The 22,460-nt window shown below is 49.1% G+C and overlaps 3 protein-coding genes across 10 annotated transcripts in view; 2 read left to right on the top strand and 1 right to left on the bottom strand.

Moving 5' to 3' along the window:
* Positions 1–3,618, top strand: part of CARM1 (coactivator associated arginine methyltransferase 1) — a 37,870-nt gene extending 34,252 nt beyond the window's left edge. For 3 of the 4 annotated variants that reach the window (XM_039873167.1, XM_039873169.1, XM_039873170.1), the window contains exons 9-16: positions 468–553; positions 699–788; positions 1,186–1,323; positions 1,408–1,497; positions 1,583–1,695; positions 1,850–1,927; positions 2,211–2,279; positions 2,436–3,618. In XM_039873167.1, coding sequence (XP_039729101.1) covers positions 468–553; positions 699–788; positions 1,186–1,323; positions 1,408–1,497; positions 1,583–1,695; positions 1,850–1,927; positions 2,211–2,279; positions 2,436–2,578 — 807 coding nt within the window. In that variant the 3' untranslated portion in view covers positions 2,579–3,618. The remainder of the gene's footprint in view (positions 1–467; positions 554–698; positions 789–1,185; positions 1,324–1,407; positions 1,498–1,582; positions 1,696–1,849; positions 1,928–2,210; positions 2,280–2,435) is intronic. The other variant, XM_039873168.1, reaches the window with a different exon arrangement.
* Positions 3,610–8,306, bottom strand: YIPF2 (Yip1 domain family member 2). Of its 5 annotated transcripts, none has more exons than XM_039873175.1 (10): positions 8,183–8,306; positions 7,961–8,021; positions 7,425–7,582; positions 7,262–7,342; positions 6,208–6,295; positions 4,889–5,005; positions 4,634–4,800; positions 4,374–4,556; positions 4,168–4,276; positions 3,610–4,056 (listed from the first exon to the last, which is right to left on the bottom strand). In XM_039873175.1, exons 2-9 carry the CDS (start codon positions 7,989–7,991, stop codon positions 4,178–4,180), a joined length of 924 nt encoding a protein of 307 aa, XP_039729109.1. In that variant the 5' UTR covers positions 7,992–8,021; positions 8,183–8,306; the 3' UTR covers positions 3,610–4,056; positions 4,168–4,177. The 5 variants fall into 5 exon arrangements, with proteins under 5 accessions (XP_039729109.1, XP_039729110.1, XP_039729111.1 ...); XM_039873176.1 differs by having other exon boundaries at positions 4,168–4,291; positions 4,441–4,556; XM_039873177.1 differs by having other exon boundaries at positions 4,441–4,556.
* Positions 8,307–8,358: 52 nt separating this feature from the next.
* On the top strand, positions 8,359–10,163 carry TIMM29 (translocase of inner mitochondrial membrane 29). The gene is made up of 2 exons (XM_039873178.1): positions 8,359–8,512; positions 8,596–10,163. Exons 1-2 carry the CDS (start codon positions 8,419–8,421, stop codon positions 9,282–9,284), a joined length of 783 nt encoding a protein of 260 aa, XP_039729112.1. The 5' UTR covers positions 8,359–8,418; the 3' UTR covers positions 9,285–10,163.
* Positions 10,164–22,460: the final 12,297 nt, after the last annotated feature.

Below are 22,460 nucleotides of genomic sequence, written 5' to 3'. Positions count from 1 at the left end.
GTTTGTACATGTGTACACACGTAGGTTGAACTGGAAGTGGAACGGCTAGGTCTTTAATGTGTATGAACGCTTGTCATTTTGAGAGCTGTCATCTAATTGTCCCCCATGAGGTACCAATTCATCCTTCCCCAGCATATCTAAGAAGGGCAAACTGGTTTGAGCTGAATGGCCTGGAGCAGTAGTCCCCAAGTTTTTTGGCACGAGATCGGTGCTCCTATGAGAGTCTAGTGCCTGATGATCTGAGATGGAGCTGAGGCTGGGGAGTGGCTGTAAATACAGATAAAGCTTTGTTCACTGCCTGCTGTGCAGCCCAGTTCTTAATAGGCCACAGACTGCTACCGGCCCGCAGCCCGGTGGGTGGGGACCCTGGCCTAGAAGGTGTATGTAGCCAGACTCAGGGAGAGAGACAGGATTCCCCTGCTTCGCTGCCTAAGCCTGAAGCCAGGTCACCTTGTGGTCTCTCTCAGGACACATTTGACATCCGGATCCTGATGGCCAAGTCTGTGAAGTACACGGTGAACTTCTTAGAAGCCAAAGAAGGGGATTTGCACAGGTACCGTCCCCTATGCCCCTTCTCCTGGGCCACTGCTGGCTCCCACGGACATTCCACTGTGCAGGTGGGCAAACCCAGGTCTGGGAGTCTGCACCTGCCAACCCCTCTTCAGCTTCCCCAGCAATCACTGTCTTTTGCCTTCCAGGATAGAAATCCCATTCAAATTCCACATGCTGCATTCTGGGCTGGTTCATGGTCTGGCTTTCTGGTTTGACGTGGCGTTCATTGGCTCCATGTGAGTGCAATAGAGCAGAGCCTGCTGTCCTAGCCCCCGGGACCTGCTTGCAATTGTGAACCCCGGGCCCGGCTGGTTTGGAAGCTGAGCTGGGGACCCCTCCAGGTTCCTGTCCCTTCCAAATGGCAGTGAGAGATTGCCTTTGACTATTGAGGGAGTGTGTTTACCCTGTTGAGTGACTGTCCTTCATGAGATGTGTGTCAGGGTGGATGGAAGCCCCACGGCTGTGGTCCCCTCATGTGTGTTATGTGTGTGTGTGTAGTGGCCTGTGTGGCCAGCCTGTCTTAGCTCCAGGGCCCTGGGGGATCCATGAAATGGGGCAGACACCTGAGGAGAGCTCAAGGTGCACAGGGTGGTGGCTCCAGCCGTCAAGTATGTGCCTGTCCTTGCTCGGCAGAATGACCGTGTGGCTGTCTACGGCCCCGACGGAGCCCCTGACCCACTGGTACCAGGTCCGGTGCCTGTTCCAGTCACCACTGTTTGCCAAGGCCGGGGACACGCTCTCAGGGACATGTCTGCTTATTGCCAACAAAAGGTATGAGCTGCCACTGGGGGCTGAGGGAGGCAGGGCTCCGTTACCCAACTCGCTCATGGCCACCCTCCCTGGCCCTCTCCACAGACAGAGCTACGACATCAGTATTGTGGCCCAGGTAGACCAGACAGGCTCCAAATCCAGTAACCTCCTGGATCTGAAGAACCCCTTCTTCAGGTAGGGTGGGCACTTGGCCTGCATGGGGGGCACCTTCTGGGCCCGCAGCCCCTCTGCCCTGCCCACGGGTCCGTGTCTGCTGCAGGTACACAGGCACGACGCCCTCGCCCCCGCCTGGCTCTCACTACACGTCCCCCTCAGAGAACATGTGGAATACAGGCAGCACGTACAACCTCAGCAGTGGGATGGCCGTGGCTGGTGAGCAGTCACCCCTGTGCTGCTGGGGTGGGTGGGCAGGGTCATTTCTTGGTCACACCTGCCAGAGCTCCCTGGGCAAAGCTGGCAGTTCTGGCTTCTTGCACTCCGCACAGGACACTGTCCCCACCCCTGACATCTCCCTCTCTGGGCACAGGGATGCCGACTGCCTATGACCTGAGCAGTGTTATCGCCAGTGGCTCCAGTGTGGGCCACAACAACCTGATTCCTTTAGGTAAGTGTCGCCCAGACTGGGTGCTGTGGGGGAAGGCCGCCAGGGACGGCCCACGTGCTTGGACCTTCTGCATTAGCATCGCTGTTGTCACCTTTTCCTCTTCCTGGGGCTCCTGGCTGAGGTCCTCCATTCTTCTCTGCCTCACTCTGCCACCGCTGTGTCCACCCTCCCTGTGCCCTGGTGTGAAATCGCGAGTGGGAGCGCCCACTGCGGGCAGAACATGGGCCGGGGCCAGCCGGGGGCGGTGACATCGTCTCCCTTCCTTCCTCCCTCTGCTGCGCAGCCAACACGGGGATTGTCAATCACACCCACTCCCGGATGGGCTCCATAATGAGCACAGGGATTGTCCAAGGTAATGGAGGGAGCGGGTCCCGCGGGAGTGAGCGCTATGACTGCTGGGTGGCCCACCTGCCCTCTCGCCTGCTCTGTCTCTCCCTCTGACTCTGCTGTGGGGCTGGGCGGGCGAGGGGGCTGAGCTGGTCCTCAGCGTTCATGCCCCGCCCCACAGGGTCCTCCGGCGCCCAGGGCAGCAGTGGCAGCAGCTCCAGTGCCCACTACGCGGTCAACAGCCAGTTCACCATGGGTGGCCCCGCCATCTCGATGGCCTCGCCCATGTCCATCCCAACCAACACCATGCACTACGGGAGCTAGGCCCCTCCAGCGGGGACCAGACTGACAGCACCAGGAAACCAAATGAAGACCTGCCCACCCACCCCTCCACCCCGGCGGCTTTCACCCCTGTACTGGAGAAGCCCAAACACCGGTCACAGCCCTCTTTGCTATGGGAACTCGGACACTTTTTTACACAATGTTGCCGCCGCCACCCCTGCCCCACCATCCACCTACATCTTGGCCCTGAGCGTGTGTCGCTGCCGTACTTTACAGAAGATCATGTTGTGGGAGCTCTGTCCCCCCGTGCCCCCGGTTTAACATCTTCCGTAACAGGCGTGTCCAGGCCTGACAGCTGCAGGCCCTGTGGGGCGGGTGGCAAGGCACAGCCGCCACCCCATCCTTGGGCACCTGCCCCTTGCCTGTCTCCAGCAGGATGGCAGTCCTGGCTAGGCAGGGCCTCCCTTTCAACTACCAGGCCTTGGTCACAATGGGCGTGACATGCTGCTTTTTTTAATTTTATTTTTTTACGAAAAGAACCAGTGTCAATCCACAGACCCTCTGAGAAACCAGGCCGGCCGGGCCGAGCCAGCAGCCCCTCTCCCAACTCAGAGGCTTAGTGGTGAGGGGCAGCCCTGCCGGGTCTTCAGGACAGAGTGGGGCCAGGCCTGTGCAGCCCCCAGCCCCCTCCCACAAAAGGGTTCACCTCACACTTGAATGTACAACCCACCCCAGCTGTCGGGAAGGCCCTCCGTCCTTGGCCCTTGCCTCTTGCTGCTGTCCTGTCCCTGAGCCCCTGCGGGTTCCCCAACCTCACCAAAACAGATGGCCTGTGGGCCTGGAGGGGCGGGTCACTGTCAGCCATTGGGGGCAGACGCAGAAACCTCAAGGATCTGTCATGGAAGGAGTCTTTTTTTCCTTGTAGCTAACATTAGGCCTATGTATTTCCCTCAATATTTGTAGATGTTCCAGTCCCTACTACGATGATGGCATTTTGGTCCCCTCCCAGCCTGGGAAGGGGTTTTGCAGGGACCTTTCCCTCCAAAAAATAGAAAAAAATAAACAAGGAAATGTATGTTTCAGCACAGGCAATTTTCTTCTATTTCTGTTCCCTCTTTCTAACACCCCAAAATCGGATGTGCTGGAGCTGAGGCTAGGCCCTGCTAACTGGGCACCCTGGGTGGCAGGGAGCAGCCACTGCCACATCCTTGGGTGCCTGTCTCCAACAGGAAGGCAGTCCTGGCTAAGCTGGGATGGCCCCATTTGCTCTTCTGCCTGTCCAAGTCAGGGGAAGCAGAAGGCCCAGCAGGTGGCCCATGGGGTGACAACTGCACTGGAAGCTCCCTGCTCAGCCACCCCTCTCCCGCCTTTATATAAATTCTCTGAATCACCTTTGCATAGAAAATAAAAGTGTTTGCTTTGTAAGAAAAGTCTGGAAAGTAGCAGAGTGATCTTGAAGTGTCAAAGGGCCTTCAGCCATTGGGGGGAAGGGCAGGCAAAGGTATCTCCTCAGGTTGGACCTGAAAGAGAGAGACTCCTAGCAGTGGCCCTGTGATGTCACACCCTGCCAGGGAAGGGGAGAGGGAAGGGAGCTGGAAGCCCCTATGCCATAGCTGGAAACAGTTCCTTACTTGGGCCTTCCTAAGTTGCCATGGTCCTCGGCAGGGTGGATATCAGGAGTACGTTTGGAGGCAGGGATGTGGCCTGAAGTGGAGGTGCCACGTGCACTGGAGGCAGCGGCTGGAAGAAATAAAACTGAACCAAGACCCACCTGGGGTCAGCATCAGGGCCAGCAAGCTGACCCCAAGGTCCAGCCATGACCACCCCAGACCCATACCTTACAGCCCATGGCCAGGAGGGCATGGAGCAGCACAACGGCAGACAGCAGCAGAGAGGCCACCAACCTGGTGTCCTCACGGACGATGGGCCACAGGGTGAACACTAGGCCAGTGGCTGACAGTGCCAGAGCCAGCGCCCCAAGGAGCCACTGTAGCCATGGGACAGGGATCAGCCAAAGAACCTGGGGGCGACATGGGCAGCTGACTAACAAGTGTGTTTCCATGGCACCTGCTGCCCCGACCCCTGGGCCGCACTCACCACGGTTGGGATGAAGACAAAGAGCGAGTAGCCGTAGACACACACGGTCTCCAGGAAGGTGAAGGGCCCCACGCGCTCCCGGACACCCTTGCGCCACCGCAGAAAGCCCCACAGCGCCAGTGGCACCAGCCAGGCGTAGCAGTAGATGGTGATGCCAGCCATGGTCACTGCAGGGCAAGGCAGATAGTTCTGTGACCCCGGGGCCCTATGGTGACTCTGCCCCACCAGGTGCTGGGCCTTGCCCACTTTGCTTACCCTTGTGGAACTGGGGGCTGTAGTGGATGGAGGGGTCCCTCTGTTGGGCCAGCACCAGTGTCAGGTTGCCAGTAATGGCCAGGACGAAGGCCAGTGTGGCACAGATCCAGAAAGGGCCTGTAGATGGGGTGCAGTCTGGTTCCAGACCCAGAGCTCCCAGGACAGGTGACTTGTCCTATTTTGTCCAGCCTCCTTCCAAGCCCTGGGCTAACTACTCGACGACGACCATGTGGCGAATCCAGTGCTGGCTCTCACCCCTCACCTTTCTTGGCCTTTCAACAGCCTTTGATGAAGCTGACCTCCTCTGCCGCCCGCCACTTCACGCTCTTGGCTTCTGTCTCACGTCACTGGAAATTCCTCAACTTCTTTGACTCCCTGACCTCTTTAATGATAGGGAGCCGGCTAGGCCCAGTTCTCGGCCCCTCTCTCCTCACCTCTTGCATGACCTTGTCCAACCTCAGGGTTTTGTGCCACCTCTAGGCTGAAGACTCCCAAACGTCTCAAGTCTGGGTCTCTGCCTGGAACCTCAGGTTTACAGGCAACGTTTCCATGTGCATATCTCCCTCTCCACTCCACCATACTTGCTCTTTCCTCTCAAACCTGCCCAGCTTTTCCCATGAATAAATAACAACTCCATCTTTCTCATAGTCCAGGAAATAACCTTGGTGCCCTCTTTGGTGCCTCTCCACCACACATCTAGGGAGTTGGCGAATTCTGTCAGCTTTACCTTCAAGGCATAGGCCTAAATCCAACCAGTCCTCTCCCCCCGGGCCAGGCCCCAACACCATCCCGCAGCTGGACCACGGCGGGCACATCTTCCCTGGTCTCCTGTCATCCGCCCTCATCCCCCACAGTGGCCAGAGGGCACCTAAGAACATTTAGCTAAGATCCCAGATCCCTTCTCACCAAAGCTTAGGAGGCCTGTAATCTGTCACCTCGATGGCCTCTTGGCACCTCACTCTGCTCTAATGACAGTGCTGCCCTCCGGTTCAGGTGTTTCTGCCAGAGTTTATACCCCCCTGGAATGCTCTTTCCTTAGGTCTTTCCAACCCCAATCCTGACACCAATAAGGCTCATTCCTTCACCCTTCTCAGAGGGTGACCAACCCATGTAAAGTAGCCACTCTCATCCTGTAGACCAACTGCTTCTCTTCCTAACCCTGTCACCCTCTGCAACCTTTTATGTCTCTGTCTCACTGAACAGTGTAAATTCCATGCTCTCCATGAGTGACTCTGCTTTCTTCTCAGCTATACTCCAGGCTCTCAGTCCCCATCTGCTAAATGAATAATTGAAAGAGCTTAAAGCACAACCTTACTCACCATATAGGTCAGGCCGATTCCGCAGATGGTGCCGTACAAAGTTGTGGCCAGGTCGGGGCAGCAGTGAGCCTTTGATCCGGTCCAGGACCTGGGGGGCACATCCAGGGCCCAGGATGGAAACCTGTCGGGGCTCCTCACCACCCACAGAGGAAAGAGGCCAAGCTCCTGCCCCGACCTTAGAGGCTCCCTCTCTGCTGCCCTTCCACCTCTCTCCATACTGAAAGGAATCGGCTCTTCTCTCTAGGATTGATAGGCTGTTCGCATGGCCTGGGGGCCCTTCCCCTGGCCAGCCTCCATTCAGTATTCCAGTGTCCCACCACTCTGACAACTTCCAGGCCTGCCACCTTCCTCTTTACTAGGCTGTCCTTGTTGCCTCCCCCAATCCCAGTAAGGAAGGTCAACAAGTCCTGGGCATTTTCCTTCCCACATCTCCAATAGGTCCTCTACTCGGCAGCCCTGGTTTACCATCTCCTGCCCTGGCCTGGGGCCTCTGTTGCACCTTCCACATTGCCTATCTCCTTGTTCCACTCAATCCTCTCTTCTCCATGACTCCCAAGAGCATCCCCGGGATAAAACCCAAATTCCTTACCATAGCTCACAAGGCCCTCTGTGATCTGGCTTCTACCTGCCTATTCTCCACCTCTCACTCTCCAACCAGATTGACAGGTAGCTTCTGTGATAGTTCATGCCTTCCCCCATCTTTGGTCCACTGTACATGATGTTTTCTGTGCCTGAAACATACTTATGCTGCCTTCCACTCTGCCCAGCCAAGTCTTCCTTCTCCTTTAAGTCTCAGCAAACTCCTCACTTTCTTGAGAAAACCTTTCTCTAAGTCATCCTATCATGTGCATCCGCTGTATTACCTAAAGCCCGAGTCACCACACCACAATCCTTACTGCACACCAGTTAACTTCTGCAAGCCTGGGGGGAAGCTCTTGTTCCCCTACATGTGTATCCCCAGCAACCTGCCCAGGGCCTGGTACACAGTGCTCAGTGAATAGGTGAACCCCAAGCGTGACTCCGAGCCCCATCCCACCAGCTTCCCGGGCCTGACCTGTGAGGTGTCCACATCAAAGAAGCTCTGATAGTAGCCAAAGGTCCAGAACCCGGGCTGCTGCTTCTCCTCCTGTAGAAGCTGCACAGCGCAGGCTTTCAGTGCTTGCCCTTCCAGCCTGGGTCAACTGGGCGCTGAACAGAGGCAGGGCACAAGGACTCACCGCGGTCTTGTCACTCTCCTCCACTTCATTCTCAGCTCCATAGCTGCCATCCGAGCCCATGGCCACAGCCACGTGCCCCTGTGGGGTCAGCTCATCACTTCTGCTGGTGGTGGCCGCATCTGGGGTCTCAGCCAGCAGATTAGTGGCTTCCTCAAACTCTATCGAGAACAATTATGGGACACAGGCATGTTTGGGAGGTCAAGACAATTTAGTTTGACCCATGGCTCACCTGGGGTCCATGACTCTAACCATGGCCACCTCAAGTGTTCTCCCCAATTCAGGGCCCAGCTTCCTCGATTTTGGGGATTTGGGGTGACAAATGAGGGCTGGTTCTGGGATGGAGTCTGATTTGGAGTGGCGGTCCGGGTTTGTGGTCTGAGTTCAGGGATGAAGTGGGCTTCGAGTTAGGGCTGGGTTTCGTGGCTGGGGTCGGGGTTCACAACTGACTGCGGCTCGTGATATGAGGTGGGACCTGGATAGGAAATTCTGGCCGGCGGAGGGAGTAGAAGGTCGAGCCAGGTCGCAGCTGCACTCACCATGGAAAGCCAGCTCGTCGGCCGCTGCCATGGTCGTCCAGGGGTGTCACTGCATCCCGCTCTGAGGACAGAGGTCGATCGAGTCCGCCCCCAACCCCACTCGGTACCCCTCCCTCAGCCCCGAGCTTGGTCTGGCGTCTAACCGCACCCACGAGGGCATGAACTCACCGCCCCTAACCCACAGATGAAAAGGACGAAGCTCCCCACCTGACGCCGTCTCACCTGAGGCCGTCTCTGGCGGCGTGGCCAAGAGTTGCTGCGCCTGCGCGACCCGCCTACTCGCCGTTCAATCCCACTTATCCCAGACAGCAACATCCGGCGACGGTCCGTGTTCTTTCATCTTCCGATGGGAAACCATTTCCGGCGATATTGGCGCTTGCGCAAATGAGACTCGCGGGGCCTTTTATTTCGAATCGCTGGCGTTTCTCTTCGGAGAACGGACACCAAGCCGGAAGAGGATGGCGGCCGCCGCTCTGAAGAGACTTTGGTCGCGAAGCCGCGGAGAGGCTGGGAACGCGGCAGCCGCGAAGCCGGGCGTGTGGGCGCGGTTGGGTGAGTAGCGGCGAGTGTCAGGAAGCGGTGGGTTAGGTGGCCGCAGCGGCTGAACTCCTGTCACCACGCTTCTCTCCCTTCAGGCACCTGGGCCCGCGCGCTGTTAAGGGACTACGCGGAGGCCTGTGGGGACGCGGCGGCGGCGGCGCGGGCCCGGCCGGGACGGGCAGCCGTGTACGTGGGGCTGTTGGGCGGCGCGGCGACCTGCTGCGCGCTGGCGCCGAGCGAGGCGGCCTTTGAGGAGGCGCTGCTTGATGCTTCGGGGGCCCTCCTGCTGCTGGCGCCCTCCACGCGCAACCGCGACTCAGAAGCCTATGTGCAACGGTTGCTTTGGCTGCGGGGCCGCGGTCGCCTGCGCCACGTGAACTTGGGCCTGTGTTCGCTGGTGTACGAGGCGCCCTACGACGCCCAGGCCAGCCTCTACCAAGCCCGCTGCCGCTATCTGCAGCCCCGCTGGGCTGAGTTCCCGGACCGGATCCTGGACGTGGGTTTCGTGGGCCGCTGGTGGGTGCTGGGGGCTCGGATGCGCGACTGCGACATCAACGATGACGAGTTCCTCCATCTGCCGGCACATTTGCGCGTCGTCGGGTCCCATCAGCTACACTCGGAGGCCAACGAGCGTCTCTTCGATGAAAAGTACCAGCCCGTCGTGCTTACCGACGATCAGGTGGACCAGGCGCTGTGGGAGGAGCAGGTCTTGCAGAAAGAGAAAAAGGACAAGCTGGCCCTGAGCCAGGCCGACTCGCTGGTGCAGTCGCAGGGCCCGAGATGAAACCCAGTGAGGCCTGGGTCCCGATCCGGCTCCGAGCCCTGGCACACTGTCAGCCCGGGATTGCGCAAGTCATTGAGTGAGTTTCAAGTGCACAGTGCCTGAAATAAATTATAGAGAGAGTATTCCCTCGCTCAGTTTTCACAAAATTAGGGGGCCTGTCTCCCTCTCACATTCTTCCTTGTTAGCTGAAGCCAGTTCGGGGGCTTCTTGGTCTAGCAGTTGGGGAGAGCAGACCGTGTAATGTTTATCACTGCCAGAATTAGAAATGAGCCTTATACATAAGTAAGCCTTTTTCATTGAGCCTCACTGTCCCACTGACTGAGGTATCACCTCTGTCAGGTGACTCCCAAGCTCTCCTAAGGCCATTCAAATTTTTGTCTTAAATTTTGAGCTGCAATGTTTATACTGTCATTTTCATGAGTAACATTTTTTTAACTTTAACTTATTTTGAAAATGGAAAAATAATAGAGACATCCTGTTTTCCCTTCACCCTGCTTCTTCCAAATGATAACATTTTGCATAAGCAATACCAATCTAGAGACTGATGACATTGGTATGACTATTTGGATTGTACAGGGAAAATTTTTGCAAAAACATTGTGCTTTTTATCATTTGTGTATTGATAGTGATGTTAAATGACTTGGAAGGATAAAACATTTTCTGTTGTGGAAATATATACGGAATTATGGATTCTGGTTATGTTATATTTAAGTAACCTTGAAAACACAGAGTCCTATGGAAAGGAATATGTTCATGTACATAGCTGGTACTTAGCTAGGTTATGGTAATTATACCTTAAAAACTAAGCTATTAGAGAAATGAGAGTGACTTTCACCTAGGTGGCCTGTGGCTAGTTAATAAAACCAGAGATGAAACCAGCTTTGTTGTGACATTTATGTTCATGTGCTTCGCTGTTGAGTTTCAGTACTAGAACCTTCCGTTCCATTCGTACTATGAGTGCGCTGGACACACAGTACTTTTTATATCCTTATTTTTGGAAGCAGGGGAGTATCTTCCAAGTCAGCACATCCATTTTATGAAGGAAAAAATGAGGTTCGAAAAGTTTGTTATTTTTCCAAGACCGTGGCAGAGCCATGATTCAAACTGTAACTCCCAACGCTGTCACTTCATTCTCACATTCACGGCACTCTCTTTGATCCTAACAACATCCTGCCAGTAACTAGTAAATACTGCTATCACTAGCCATAAGTAAAACTTGAATACAAACGTAAATGAATATTAAAAAATGCAATGAAGAAAATACTAAATTGTAATCCTATATTGTTGCCTGCCAAAGCTCTGGACCTAAATCCTGACGTTTTTGTTCAAGAGAGAGGGATTAGCCAACTTCAAGGAAGGGTTTAAGGCACACTGGCATCAGAGTGACACTTGTTCCTCACCATAATCAGAAGTTTTGAAAGAGGACTGCACATCTCCACTGCTTGAGTCAGTTACGAAGTGCCACTTTTGACTTTCTGCCAGAGTGTGTTCCATGCAGACCCCCGGTAGCTGTGAAGCTCAACAGTGGTTGGCAACAAACTAAACAACACTCAGCACATTGATAGGAATTGAGGGGTTTGGTATAGGCCTGGAGGCCATGTGCTCTTGTCTTTGGTAGGATGGTTGGCCTTTCCCAGAGGAGTTCTAACATTTGTTCATTCCCGACTCTGGCAGCGTTGGCCTCCTGAGTTTGATATAAGGTGTGTGCACAGGAGCTGTTAGATTGGACAGTGGGTCGACCAGGTAGTCCTCATGCTGTGCATCTTGGGGCATACACAGGCTCCCACAGGACAGGTCCAGGTCTCCTTGTTCACTAGCGAGCCCCCAGCTCCCCACAGTGCTCAGCCCAGTGTGAGCCCTAGCAAATGTGGAAAGACTTAGATGCTGTGCATGCCCATTGTGGGTGGGAGCTGGTATGGTCCAGCTGGGGAATGACAAGCGGACTGAGGTTGGTGCTTCATCCATTGGCCAGCCCAGGGGAAGAGGCCCTCTGGCGTCAGCCCTGCCCAGTACCAGAAACAGCAAAGTGGACATACTGTATCTGTTTCCATAAGAGTAGTAGGATCTGGGAAAGTGGGGTTTGATACTCAGCTCTCATACTTTCTAGCTTTGTGACAAGACCCAGGTCAGGGCAATTGGGGCAAGGAAAAAAGGCATCTAAATGTTAAACTGTCACTATAGTCACGTGCCACTTAATGATGGGGATACATTCTGAGAAATGCATCATTAGGGGGTTTTGTCATTGTGCAAACATCACAGAGTACTTAAACACACCTAGGTGGTCTACCCCACTACACACCTAGGCTATATTACAGCCTATTGCTCCTAGGCTACAAACCTATACAGCATGGTAGTGTACTGAACACTGTAGGCAGTTATAACACAATGGTGGTATTTGTGAATCTAAACATAAAAGATACAGTAAAAATAATGGTGTACAAGATAAAAAATGGCGCACCTGTATAAGGCACTAACCATGAATGGAGCTCACAGTACTGGAAGGTGCTCTTAAGTGAATCGGTGAGAGAGTGGCGAGTGAGTGTGAAGGCTGAGGACATGACTGCATCACTGTTCACTACTGTGGACTTTATAAACGCTGTGCACTTAGGCTGCACAAGATGAAATCAAGCACAGAAAAAAATGCAATCAAAAGCCGTGGTAAACATAGGATGTATGAGACTGCTGCCTGCATAACAGGGCACACTGCTTTACAGCAAGCTTTTTATATAAGAGTACACTCCAAAGTAACAAAAGTATTGTAAATACAACATAGTTGTGAATTTTCAAATATTAAGTACTGTACATAACCATACGTTTATACTTCGCTACAAATATATGTTGTGTGCTATACTATAAAAGTATGTGCTATACTTTTCTATGGCTGGCAGCATAGTAGATTTGTTAGCATCACCACAAACACGTGAGTGATGTGTTGCGCTACAGCCTTACAATGGCTACGACGTTATTAGGCAATAGGAAATTTTCAGCTCCATTATAATCTTATGAGATACTGTGGTATATGTGGTCTGCTGTTGACTGAAACATTCTTATGCAGCACATGACTATTTGCAGATTACATATATATAGAAAACCCTGAAGACTCCACCAAAAAGGCTCTTGGAACTAATAAATGAATTCAGTAAAGTTGCAGGATGCATAATGAATATACAAAAATCTATTATTTCTACACACTATAAACTATCGGAAAGAGAGATTAAGAAAACAATTCCGTCTACAATTACAGCAAAGCAAATAAAATATCTAGAAATAAATTTAAGGAAGTGAAAGACTTGTACACCAAAAATTGTAAGACATTGTTGAAAGAAATTGAAGAACACACAAATGAAAAGATGTTCCATGCTTGTGGATTGGGAGATTTAATATTGTTAAAATATCCATACTACTGGAAACAATCTACAGATTCAATGCAATCTCTATTAAAATCTCAATGGTATTTTCATAGAAATAGAACAATCCTAACATTTGTATGGAATCACAAAACCCCGAATAGCCAAAGAAATCTTGAAAGAACAAAGCTGGAGGCATTCCACTCCCTGATTTCAAACTATATTACAAAGCTATAGTAATCAAACCGGCATGGTAACTGGCATAAAAACAGACATATAAATCAATGGAACAGAATAGAGAGCCCAGAAATAGACTTGCACATAAATGGTCAAGTAGTTTACAACAAAGGAGTCAAGAATACACAATGGGCAAAGGACAATCTATTCGATAAACGGTGTTAGGAAACTTAACAGCCACACACAAAAGAATGAAACTGGATCATTATCTTACATCACAAATAAAAATCAACTCAAAATGGATTAAAGACTTGAAAGTAAGACCTGAATTTATAAAACTTAAAGAAGATAGACAGTAAGTTCCTTGGCATCGGTCTTGATGATTTTTTAGATTTGACACCAAAAGCAAGGACAACAAAAGAAAAACAAGTGGGTAAGCAAAAAAAGAAAAGAAAAACAAAAACAAAAACGGATGGGGCTACCTCAGACTAAAAAGCTTCTGCACAGCAAAAGAAACCAACAAAATAAAAAGGCAACCTGATGAATGGGAGAAGATATTTGCAAGTCATATACCTCATAAAGGGTTAATATCCAAAAGTAATAAAGAACTCATACAGCTCAACAGCAAAACAACAAACCCAATCCAATTAAAAAATGGGCAAAGGGTCTGAATAGACGTTTTTCCAAAGAAGACATACAGCCAACAGACTTATGAAAAGATGCCCAATTTCACTAGCTATTAGGGAAATGCAAATCAAAACCTCAATGAGATATCACCTCACACCTGTCAGAATGGCTATTATCAAAAAGACAAGAAATAACACATGTTGGTGCACTGTTGGTGGGAATGTGAATTGGTGCAGCCAGGATAGAAAACAGCATGGAGGTTCCTCCAAAAATTAAGAATAGGACTACCATATGATCCAGCAATCACACTTCTGGGTATTTACCTGAAATAAACACTAGCTTGAAAAGATATCTGCACCTTCATATTTATTGCAGTATTATTTGCAATAGATATGGAAACCACGAGGATGTTTATCAATAAATGAATGGATAAAAATGTGGTATATATACACACAATGGAATGTTATTCAGCCATGAAAAGAAAGAAATTTTGCCATTTGCAACAGTATGGATGGACCTTGAGGGCATTATACTCTGTGAAATAAGTCAGAGACAAATACTAATCTCTCTTACATGTGGAATCTAAAAAAGAAAAAAGAACGTAAATGAGCTCATAGAACAGATTAGTTGCTGCCAGAGGGTTGGGGGGTAGGGGTAGGGAAAATGGGTGAAGGGAGTCAAAAGGCACAAACTTCAAGTCACAAATAAGTCATAGGAATGTCATGTATAGCATGGTGACACTCCTTGATAATACTAGATCACATGTCTAAAAAAGTAGCATTTGAATCCGGCTTTCGCACTCGCTTTGTGACTGACCTGGGACAGGTAAAGTGACAGCTCCATGCCTTAACTTCCTTACCTAGGTATAAATGGGAACGGTTCTGCTCAGGACTGTTAGAAAAAAAAATCACACGAAAGCATTCGGAGTCTCTGGTGTGGCCATGTGGGGAGGACTGAGGCTCTGAGTCTATGCCCTGCCCTCCTGTTCCCTTGGAAGGGCGGCTGCTCCTCAGCTATAGACAGCCCAGCCTACTGGGATAGAGGTGGCCCGGGCTGCTCCATGAGGAGAGCTCAGTAAATGGAGGACCAATAGAGCCTGAAGCCTAAGTGTGGGCGTCCCTTGGAGCCTAAAGATGCTCGAATCTAATGTGAACATTTCCAGTTCTCCCTTTCTCTTAAAATTTATTCTTGATTAGCTTTAATCATTTCCATTTTCCAGGCCAGGACAGCAATTGGCCACCAGTTACGTCCTCAGTGCCGGCTGTCGTAATCAGAGAGACCAGCAGAGGGCACCCGAGGTTTTGTTCAGAGAAGCTGGCTGGCTCCTCTATCCTTACCAGTAGGAAGGGCTGGCCAGTTTGCTTTTGTCCTGAGGAGTAGCGTGGAGGTAGTGCAGTCAGCATACTTGGCTGTTTACCGCTCTTTCAAGATGGTAGGTAGATGGTGGCCAAAGTCAGGGCTGCAGAGACGGGCCACATCCATCCCTAGAACTTGTACCTACCTTGTTAGCAGAGGAAGCCAGTGTCCTACCGTTGACACTTCTGCAGGGAGGGGCAGGATCGCCTGGCTAGCCCTGGAAGCTTGTAAAACTCCCTAGTTTTCTGGGAGTTGAATTGAGGCGCCCAACGTGCTAGGCCCTGGACCAGGGTAAGGCAAGCCATGTGCCTCAGTCACAGGATTTAAGGAGGGACCCCTCTCAGGGTCCAGCAAGCACAAGGTCTCTCCCCAGAGGGGATACCTCCTTAAATCCTGTGCCTGAGGCACCTGGAGCCCTCACTCTAGTCCTGGCCTCGTAGCATGCTCAATGACAATCACCCAAGTGTGCCCATTGGGCTTTTCCATACTTGCTTGGCCCTGATGCCACAAGCTCTTCTTAAACTTATGTTCAAGCCACAGGTGCGAGGGCATGAACCACCATCTGACTTTTTATTTTTAACTCTCAGCCAATCACCCTCCTCCAGGTTTGGTCACATGGCAGATACAGGCAAACCTCTGAGATATTGCGGTTGGTTCCTGAACACCGCAATAAAGGGCGTATTGGAATTAAGCAAGTTATCTTTTTGCTGGTGGAGACTTGTCTTCTAATTTGTAAAAAAAGCCACATCTGTGGAATGCAATAAAATGAGGCGTATCTGTACTTATTTGGGAGACACTAGAGAGAGGAGAGGAAGGACAATGGAACTTTAAGATTTGGGAACAGCTAACGACATTCTGAAACTCTGTTGTGTGAAAAATTCCAAACACGCAAGTATGTCAGAGCCCACATACACTCATCATCCAATTTGACGGTTAAGATTTTGCCGCATTTACACCAGCTCATTTTTCTCTGAATTATTTTAAAGCAAATCCCACACTTCACATCAGCTCACCCTTAAAATTTCAGTATGTGTTTCTTTACATAATGACCATACAAATGTCACACCTAACAAAATTCACAATAATTCTTTTTGGTTTCATCTGACAGCAATTCATGATCACCTTTCCCTAGTAGTCTTAAAACGTCTTCTTACACTTTAGTTTATTTGAATTTAGATCCAAATAAGGTCCACACATTGTATTTGGTTGTTGTGTCTTTTAAATCCCTTTTAATCTAGAGAAGTCCCCCCACCCCCCCAACACACAAACTTTTGACCTACTGCAGAAACGGGTTCTGCCATTTTGAGAAGCATCCCGCCTATCGGATTTGTCAGCTTTGTCTCTGAACTTGTTCCTTTAACCCCCATAGCTCCTGTAAATCAACTCTCAACTCAGAATGCACGGTGGGTCCATCTGGAGAATGTTATCTACAGGCAGACCTCGTTTTATTGCGCTTCACAGATGTATTTTTTCCAAATCGAAGGCGAGACCCTCCACCAGCAAAAAGATGATGACTCGCTGTATTTTGATACTTGCTTCATTGGTGGTCTAGAACCAAACACACCAACATCTCCCGAGGGCGGCCTGTGTCTAGGCCCTAGGCCACTTAACACAATGTCCTGGGGCGGGCCCCAGGCAACCAGCTTTTAAATCTCTCCAGATGACACGATAAACACCCGCATCTGAGAACCGCTGCTCAAGAGGTTTGATTAGTATCCCATTCAACTGTTCCAGCGCCTTCCTTCCCAGGGGGCACTGCTTCTTATTTGCGCATCTCATCCAGAGGCACAGCATGTCTGGCCGCCCCACTATCTAAGTTCCTCCGGTTAGGTTTCCTGTCAGCCTTTCTTCTAACAGTTTTATCATTTTCCATCAATGCATGAATCAATCATGTCATTAGGGTCTGTGACATAGAGCGCAGCACTTTCAATCCTGCAATCTTATTTGGAGCTGATGAGTCACAGGCAACCCAATGTGCTGTCACTGACTCACCATGACCTACCAGATACAGCTTCTGGAGAAATCGCTGCCATCCTCATGACGAGTCCCAGATTTGCCCTTTTGAGAATTCCCGGAGGGCGGCTGCAAGGGTGCTTTGTTTCTTCCTCCATCTCGAGGCAGACCAGATAGATGGCTGTAACGAATAGTCATTCATTATCACAAACGATACCGTGAGGAAGGCCACCTCTGGGCCAGGTGAGGCCAGAATGAGAGTAACAGTCAGGAACTAGCCTAGAGTGAGCTGGGACCTGAAGCTGCCTTGGGGACTGCAAACATCTTATGCAGCCAGAGAGGGCCCGCAGAAAATATTTTCTTGGATCCACCGCAGTTGTCAGAGATGTCCCAGGGGTTCCTTTCCCCCCGCCCCTTTTTCCTTCTGTGACTCACTTTGAATAAGGGGGAAAATGCTATAGCATTGCTAAGGCTGTAAATTTTTTACTTTTGTTTTTATTGAGGTGAAACTCACAACATCAAATTAACTACTTTAATGTGTACAACGCAGGGGTGTTTAGAACATTCTCGTCGTTATGTGACCACCACGTCTTTCTATTTCCAAAGCATTTTTATCACCCCAAAATGAAACCCTATGCCCATTAAACAGCCACTCCCCATTCCCCTCCCATCTGGCCCCTGTCAACCACCAATCTGCTTTTTTGTCTCTAAAGATTTACTGATTCTGGATAGTTCATATAAATGAAATCATACAATGTGTGACTTTTTATGTCTGACCTATTCAGCCTAATGTGTTCGAGGTTCATCCATCTTGTGGCGTGTGTTGGGGCCTTCTTCCTGTTCTATGGCAGAGTGACATTCCACTGTGTGACCACACCGTCTTTTGTTTATTCGCCCAAAGATGAACATTTAGGTTGTGTCTAGTGTGACTAGGACTGCTATGAACGCTTGTGTACAAGTATTTCTTTGATATCCTTTCCCAGAAAGTTGTTTTTAACTCTTCTTTTTTCCCAAGGCAGTATGCTTGCTGTACAAAATCAAAACAATACAGAAAGTAGTAAAAGAAATTAGGTCCCCGAATCTCATATTCTTCCAGACATTTACCAGAACCTATTGTTACAATACACACACACACATATATTTTTACCAAAGACAGGAAGTAAAGTTAAATGGAACAACAACCAAAAAATCTACCTAAGTAAGCTGTTTGGTAGATATTCCAATGACAGGATATCATCGGATTGGATATTGTAAGAAATGCTAATTATATAACCAGACATTTCCCCCGCCGCCCAAAAAAATTGGCTCAGCGATAGACCTTTGTATACTCTTTAAGAATTTCAGAGGCTCTCGAAGGCCACAGTCCCCGGCCTCTGGTGAGTCTCCAGATGAGGCAGTGCAACCGGGTAAGTGGAGACCAGAAGTCACATCGTCTTTACTCTTTAGCCAGTGTCACTGGGACACCCACGCAGACCTGAGCCAGCTTGGAAAAGCAGGCAGCGGATCCCAATGCAAAGGCCATTTCACAGGCATCAGATGGGAAAAGCGAAAGTCTGACAATAAATACGGAGTGTGCGGACGTGGAGAAACAGGAGTTCTAACAGTTGGTGGGAAGGGACATCGGCGCAGCTGTCTGGGAGAACTGCATGACAACAGAGTCAAAGGACGGTGTGTCTTTGGCTGCTGTGAGCACATGTGAGATTCTCCTGCACTCCGTGTACGCCTGCAGACACTCAAGATGTCCAAAGCAAATTACTGTCTCCACCAATATGTAGCTATCTGTGCACTGTACGTGTGGTACGTGCCAATGCGGGGGCACCGCCTTACTCTGTTCGGGCTGCTATAACGAAACACCACAGTCCACGTGGCTGACAGACAACAGAAATTTACTTCTCACGGCTCTGGAGGCTGAAGTCTGAGATCTCAGTGCCAGGCGAGGGCCTCTTCTGGGTTGTAGATGTCTCGGTGTCCTCACGTCTGGAAGGGACAAAGGAACCCCCTGGAACCCCTTGTCGGGCACCAGTCTCACTCATGAAGGCTCCACGCTAAGCATGTCCATGTACGAACCTCGGGGGGACACGAACAGTCAGACCACGGCAGGTACTGCAGGCAGTGAAGGTGAATGAACCACATCCGTGTGCCTCCACAGGCCCGACCCAGACATAACAGGGTGGGACGGAAGTTGTCATGGACGACATGTGTCATAACGCCTTTTATTGAAAGCTTCAAAACACGTTCAAATAACATCAAATAAAGCAAAACTTCAAAGAGAAACGACAAACAAAACAAAATACATGGACAACAGAGCTTTAAATCATTGCCAACAATAGCAGAGTGCTAAGCTGACAGCCAGCTGAGAGGAAACCCTCACAGGGTCATCACCTTGAGAATCTGCGGGAGAAACTTTAAGAATATTTGTAAGGAACCAGCCTTTTTATATGAAAATTTTATTCACTCAACTAGCAACTGATTTTAGAGAGAACACCATATTGTCGAAAGAGTCCATCCCATCAGAAAGACTTGCATTTGAAAAGCAATAACAGTTAAAAGACTATAAAACCCATAACGATATAAAGACGTGTTAAAAACCAGATTAACACCAGATTCAGAATGGCTGCTCTCTCTCTGAGATGGTCCAGGGCGGGAAACTGGGGAGAGGCGCGCTGGAGAACAGCTTTTGGAAGAGCTGAGTGGTGAGTATTTGGATGTTGGTTGTATTAATCTTGATACATTTTGCATCTTTTAAATTTTGTATAGTAAAATCTAGAACATCAAAACTGCGAGTGGTTCAAGGAAGAACAGCCAAGTAGCTGGGTGGCCTTCCATTTTTCACCGGATGGGCTCAGCCACTCAGTGCGGCTCAAGCGTGGGGTCACAGGGGGATCCTAGTTTAGAAGTAAGGATGAGCCTGGAACTACCTTTATCCCCTTAGCAGACACATTAACGCAGAAATTTGGGTCCAGGCACCAAAGCTCTATTATTCTGGAGAAGAGTTTTCAGAGACCAAATGACTCTGCATGTGACAGCAGCTCTCATGTAGCCACGGTGTGAGAGCATATACAGCCCATGGACTCCAGGCTTTTCATGGCACCTAGACAATTAAGAGTGAAAGCTGGATTTTTGGAAGTAGGTTATAAAGACTATTTTTTGAAATATCCCCATAAAGGGTATATTTGTCTAAATATGTAGACATGTCTAAAAACCGAAATGAGTATAAACGTCCACAAGGAAACGACAGTTAACTCCAGGCCCAGCCTCCTTATGGAATGCCACAGAAATTAACAAGAGGGCGAGATTACATGCATCGACGTAGAAGTGTGGCCAGGATATGGAATGAACTAACAAGAGCAGGTTTCAGCAGAGGTTGAAAGTAAATTCCCTAAAGTGGAAATGCTAGGTTAAAAGATGTGTGCATATACACCCATTAGGGAGTCTTTAATCAAAATACTGGAAATGAAGAGTGCTGGCGAGGATACGGAGAAACTGAATCCCTCTGTACTATTCGTAGGGATGCGAAACAGTGCGGCTGCTATGAGAAATGGTTTGGTGGTTCCATAAAGAGTCAAGCACACAATCACTGTGTGACACAGCAATTCCACTCCTAGGTGTACAACCAAAGAAATGGAAGTGGGGACACAAATAGATATTTGCACACCTATGTTCACAGCAGTGTTATTCACAATAGCCAAGAAGTGGAAACAACCCAAGTGCTCACTGATGGACGAAGAAAGAAAATATGAGCATATCCATTCAATGAAATATTATTCAGCCTTGAAAGGAAAAACATTCTGAATGTGCTATGAATAGATAAACCTGGGGACATTTTGTTGAGTGAAATAAGCCAGACACAAAAGGAGAAATACTGTATAATTCTACTCATATGAGCTATTTAGAGTAGTCAAAATCATGAAGAAAGAAAGTGGAATGGTGGGTGCCAAGGCCCAGGGGAGGGAGCTGGGGAGTTAGCATTTAGTGGGGACAGAGCATCAGATTTACAAGATGAAAAGAGTTCCAGGGATGAATGGTGGTGATGGCTGCACAACAAATGTGAATGTGCTTAAATGCCACTTAAAAATGGTTGTGATGGTAAATTTAATGTTGTATGTATTTCCCCCACACATACAGACACACGCATGTGTGCAATTGTCATTTTGGTCGGTTGTGCCATGTCCCACAGGGGTCAGCCCGTCCTCCTCTCCTGCCAGCAATGTATGCGACTGCCAGTTGTCCCATAGCCTCCACCACTGAGCCTGTTGTCAAGCTTTTGGGTTTCGCCAACACGATAGTTGAAAAATGGTGGCTCGTTGTTCTTTGAATTTGCATTCCTTTTATGAGTGAGGTTGAGAATTTTCTCATGGGCTTATTTGGGGTTTGGTTTCATTTTGCCTTCTGTGAAGAGGTTGATCACATTCTTTGCTCTTTCCCTCTTTGGTTGTTAATCTTAACTTACCGATGAGAATTCTTCATATTAACATGTTAGGTTTTTCTCTCTGGCCTGAGCTGTGAATATTTTCCCTAATTAGTTATTATATGGCCACAAAAAAGTTTATTTCTATATAGTTGAACTTATCAACATTTTAACTTCTAGCTTTAGAGCCATAGCTAGAAAGGCTTTTCCCATGCCAACTTTAGAAAGGATTTCCCCAAAGTTTCTTCAAATAGTTGTGTGATTCCTTATTTTTCCCCTCTAAGCTTTTTAAAAAAAATTGTGTTAAAATACACATAAAATGTACCATATTAACCATTTTTAGGTGTCCAGTTCGGTGGCATCAAGCACATCCATGTTGTTGTGCAATCGTCTCTACCATCCGTCCATCCCCAGAACTCTTTCCATCTTCCAGAACTGAAACTCTGTCCTCATTACACACTCACTCCCCATCCCCCTCCCCAGGCCCTGATCACCCTTATTCTTTCAGTCTCAATGAATTCGACCTCTCTAGGGACCTCATATAAGTGGTTTAATACAGTAATTGTCCTTTTGTGTCAGTTTTCATGCCAGTTATCCTCAATAAAATTGTTTTTTAAATAGATTTCCATTTTAGGTTTACAGAAAAAGTGAGCACATGGTAGGGAAGTCTCCAGAGACCCTCTCTCCCCCACCCTCTAGTTCCCTCTATAATTAACATCTTGCTTCAGTGGGGAAACATTTGTTACAACTGATGTACCGATACTGATACATTATTATTGTCTAAAGTCCACAGTTTACATAGAGTCTGTCCTCTGTGTTGTATATTCTGTGGCTTTGGACAAAGGTATCATGACATATATCTAGTATTACAGTATCAGACAGAATAGTTTTACTGCCTTAAAAATCCCCTGTGCTCCGCCTGCTCATCCCTCCCTCCTCAGCCCCTGGCAACCACTGATATTTTCACTCTCTCCATAGTTTTGCCTTTTCCAGAATGTCATAGAGTTAGAATCATACAGTTTGTAGCCTTTTCAGATTGGCTTCTTTCACTTAGTAATATGCATTTAAGGTTCCTGCATGTCTTTTAGGAGCTTAATAACTAAGTTTTAAAGATCATTAAATATATTTCATTAGTTGGATTACCACAGTTTATCTATTCATCTATTGAAGGACATCTTGGAGATATCAGTTGCCTGGGTGAGTTATGGGTGGCGGTGGGGCCATGGCAATCGGCGACCACCAGAGGGCATCAGATCCCCCTTTTCCCTCTCCTGGGGTGGGCGCCACCCACCGCCCGACTGTTCTAAT

Source organism: Pteropus medius, unplaced genomic scaffold (assembly GCF_902729225.1).
Source record: "Pteropus medius unplaced genomic scaffold, Ma_sr-lr_union100, whole genome shotgun sequence".
Taxonomy (NCBI): domain Eukaryota; kingdom Metazoa; phylum Chordata; class Mammalia; order Chiroptera; family Pteropodidae; genus Pteropus; species Pteropus medius.
The sequence above is the reverse complement of the archived record's forward strand: the minus strand, read 5'-3'. Positions and strand labels throughout refer to the sequence as shown.

Excerpts from the sequence above, each read along its gene's own strand:
- YIPF2 (XM_039873173.1), bottom strand. The coding sequence starts at position 7,991 with ATGGCAGCGGCCGACGAGCTGGCTTTCCATG. Across the intron at positions 6,296-7,261 it reads TTGATGTGGACACCTCACAG|GTCCTGGACCGGATCAAAGG; the intron begins GTCAGGCCCGGG and ends TGTGCCCCCCAG. Across the intron at positions 4,557-4,633 it reads TTGTCTTCATCCCAACCGTG|GTTCTTTGGCTGATCCCTGT; the intron begins GTGAGTGCGGCC and ends TGTCGCCCCCAG.
- TIMM29 (XM_039873178.1), top strand. The coding sequence starts at position 8,419 with ATGGCGGCCGCCGCTCTGAAGAGACTTTGGTCGCGAAGCCGCGGAGAG. Across the intron at positions 8,513-8,595 it reads GGGCGTGTGGGCGCGGTTGG|GCACCTGGGCCCGCGCGCTG; the intron begins GTGAGTAGCGGC and ends CTCTCCCTTCAG.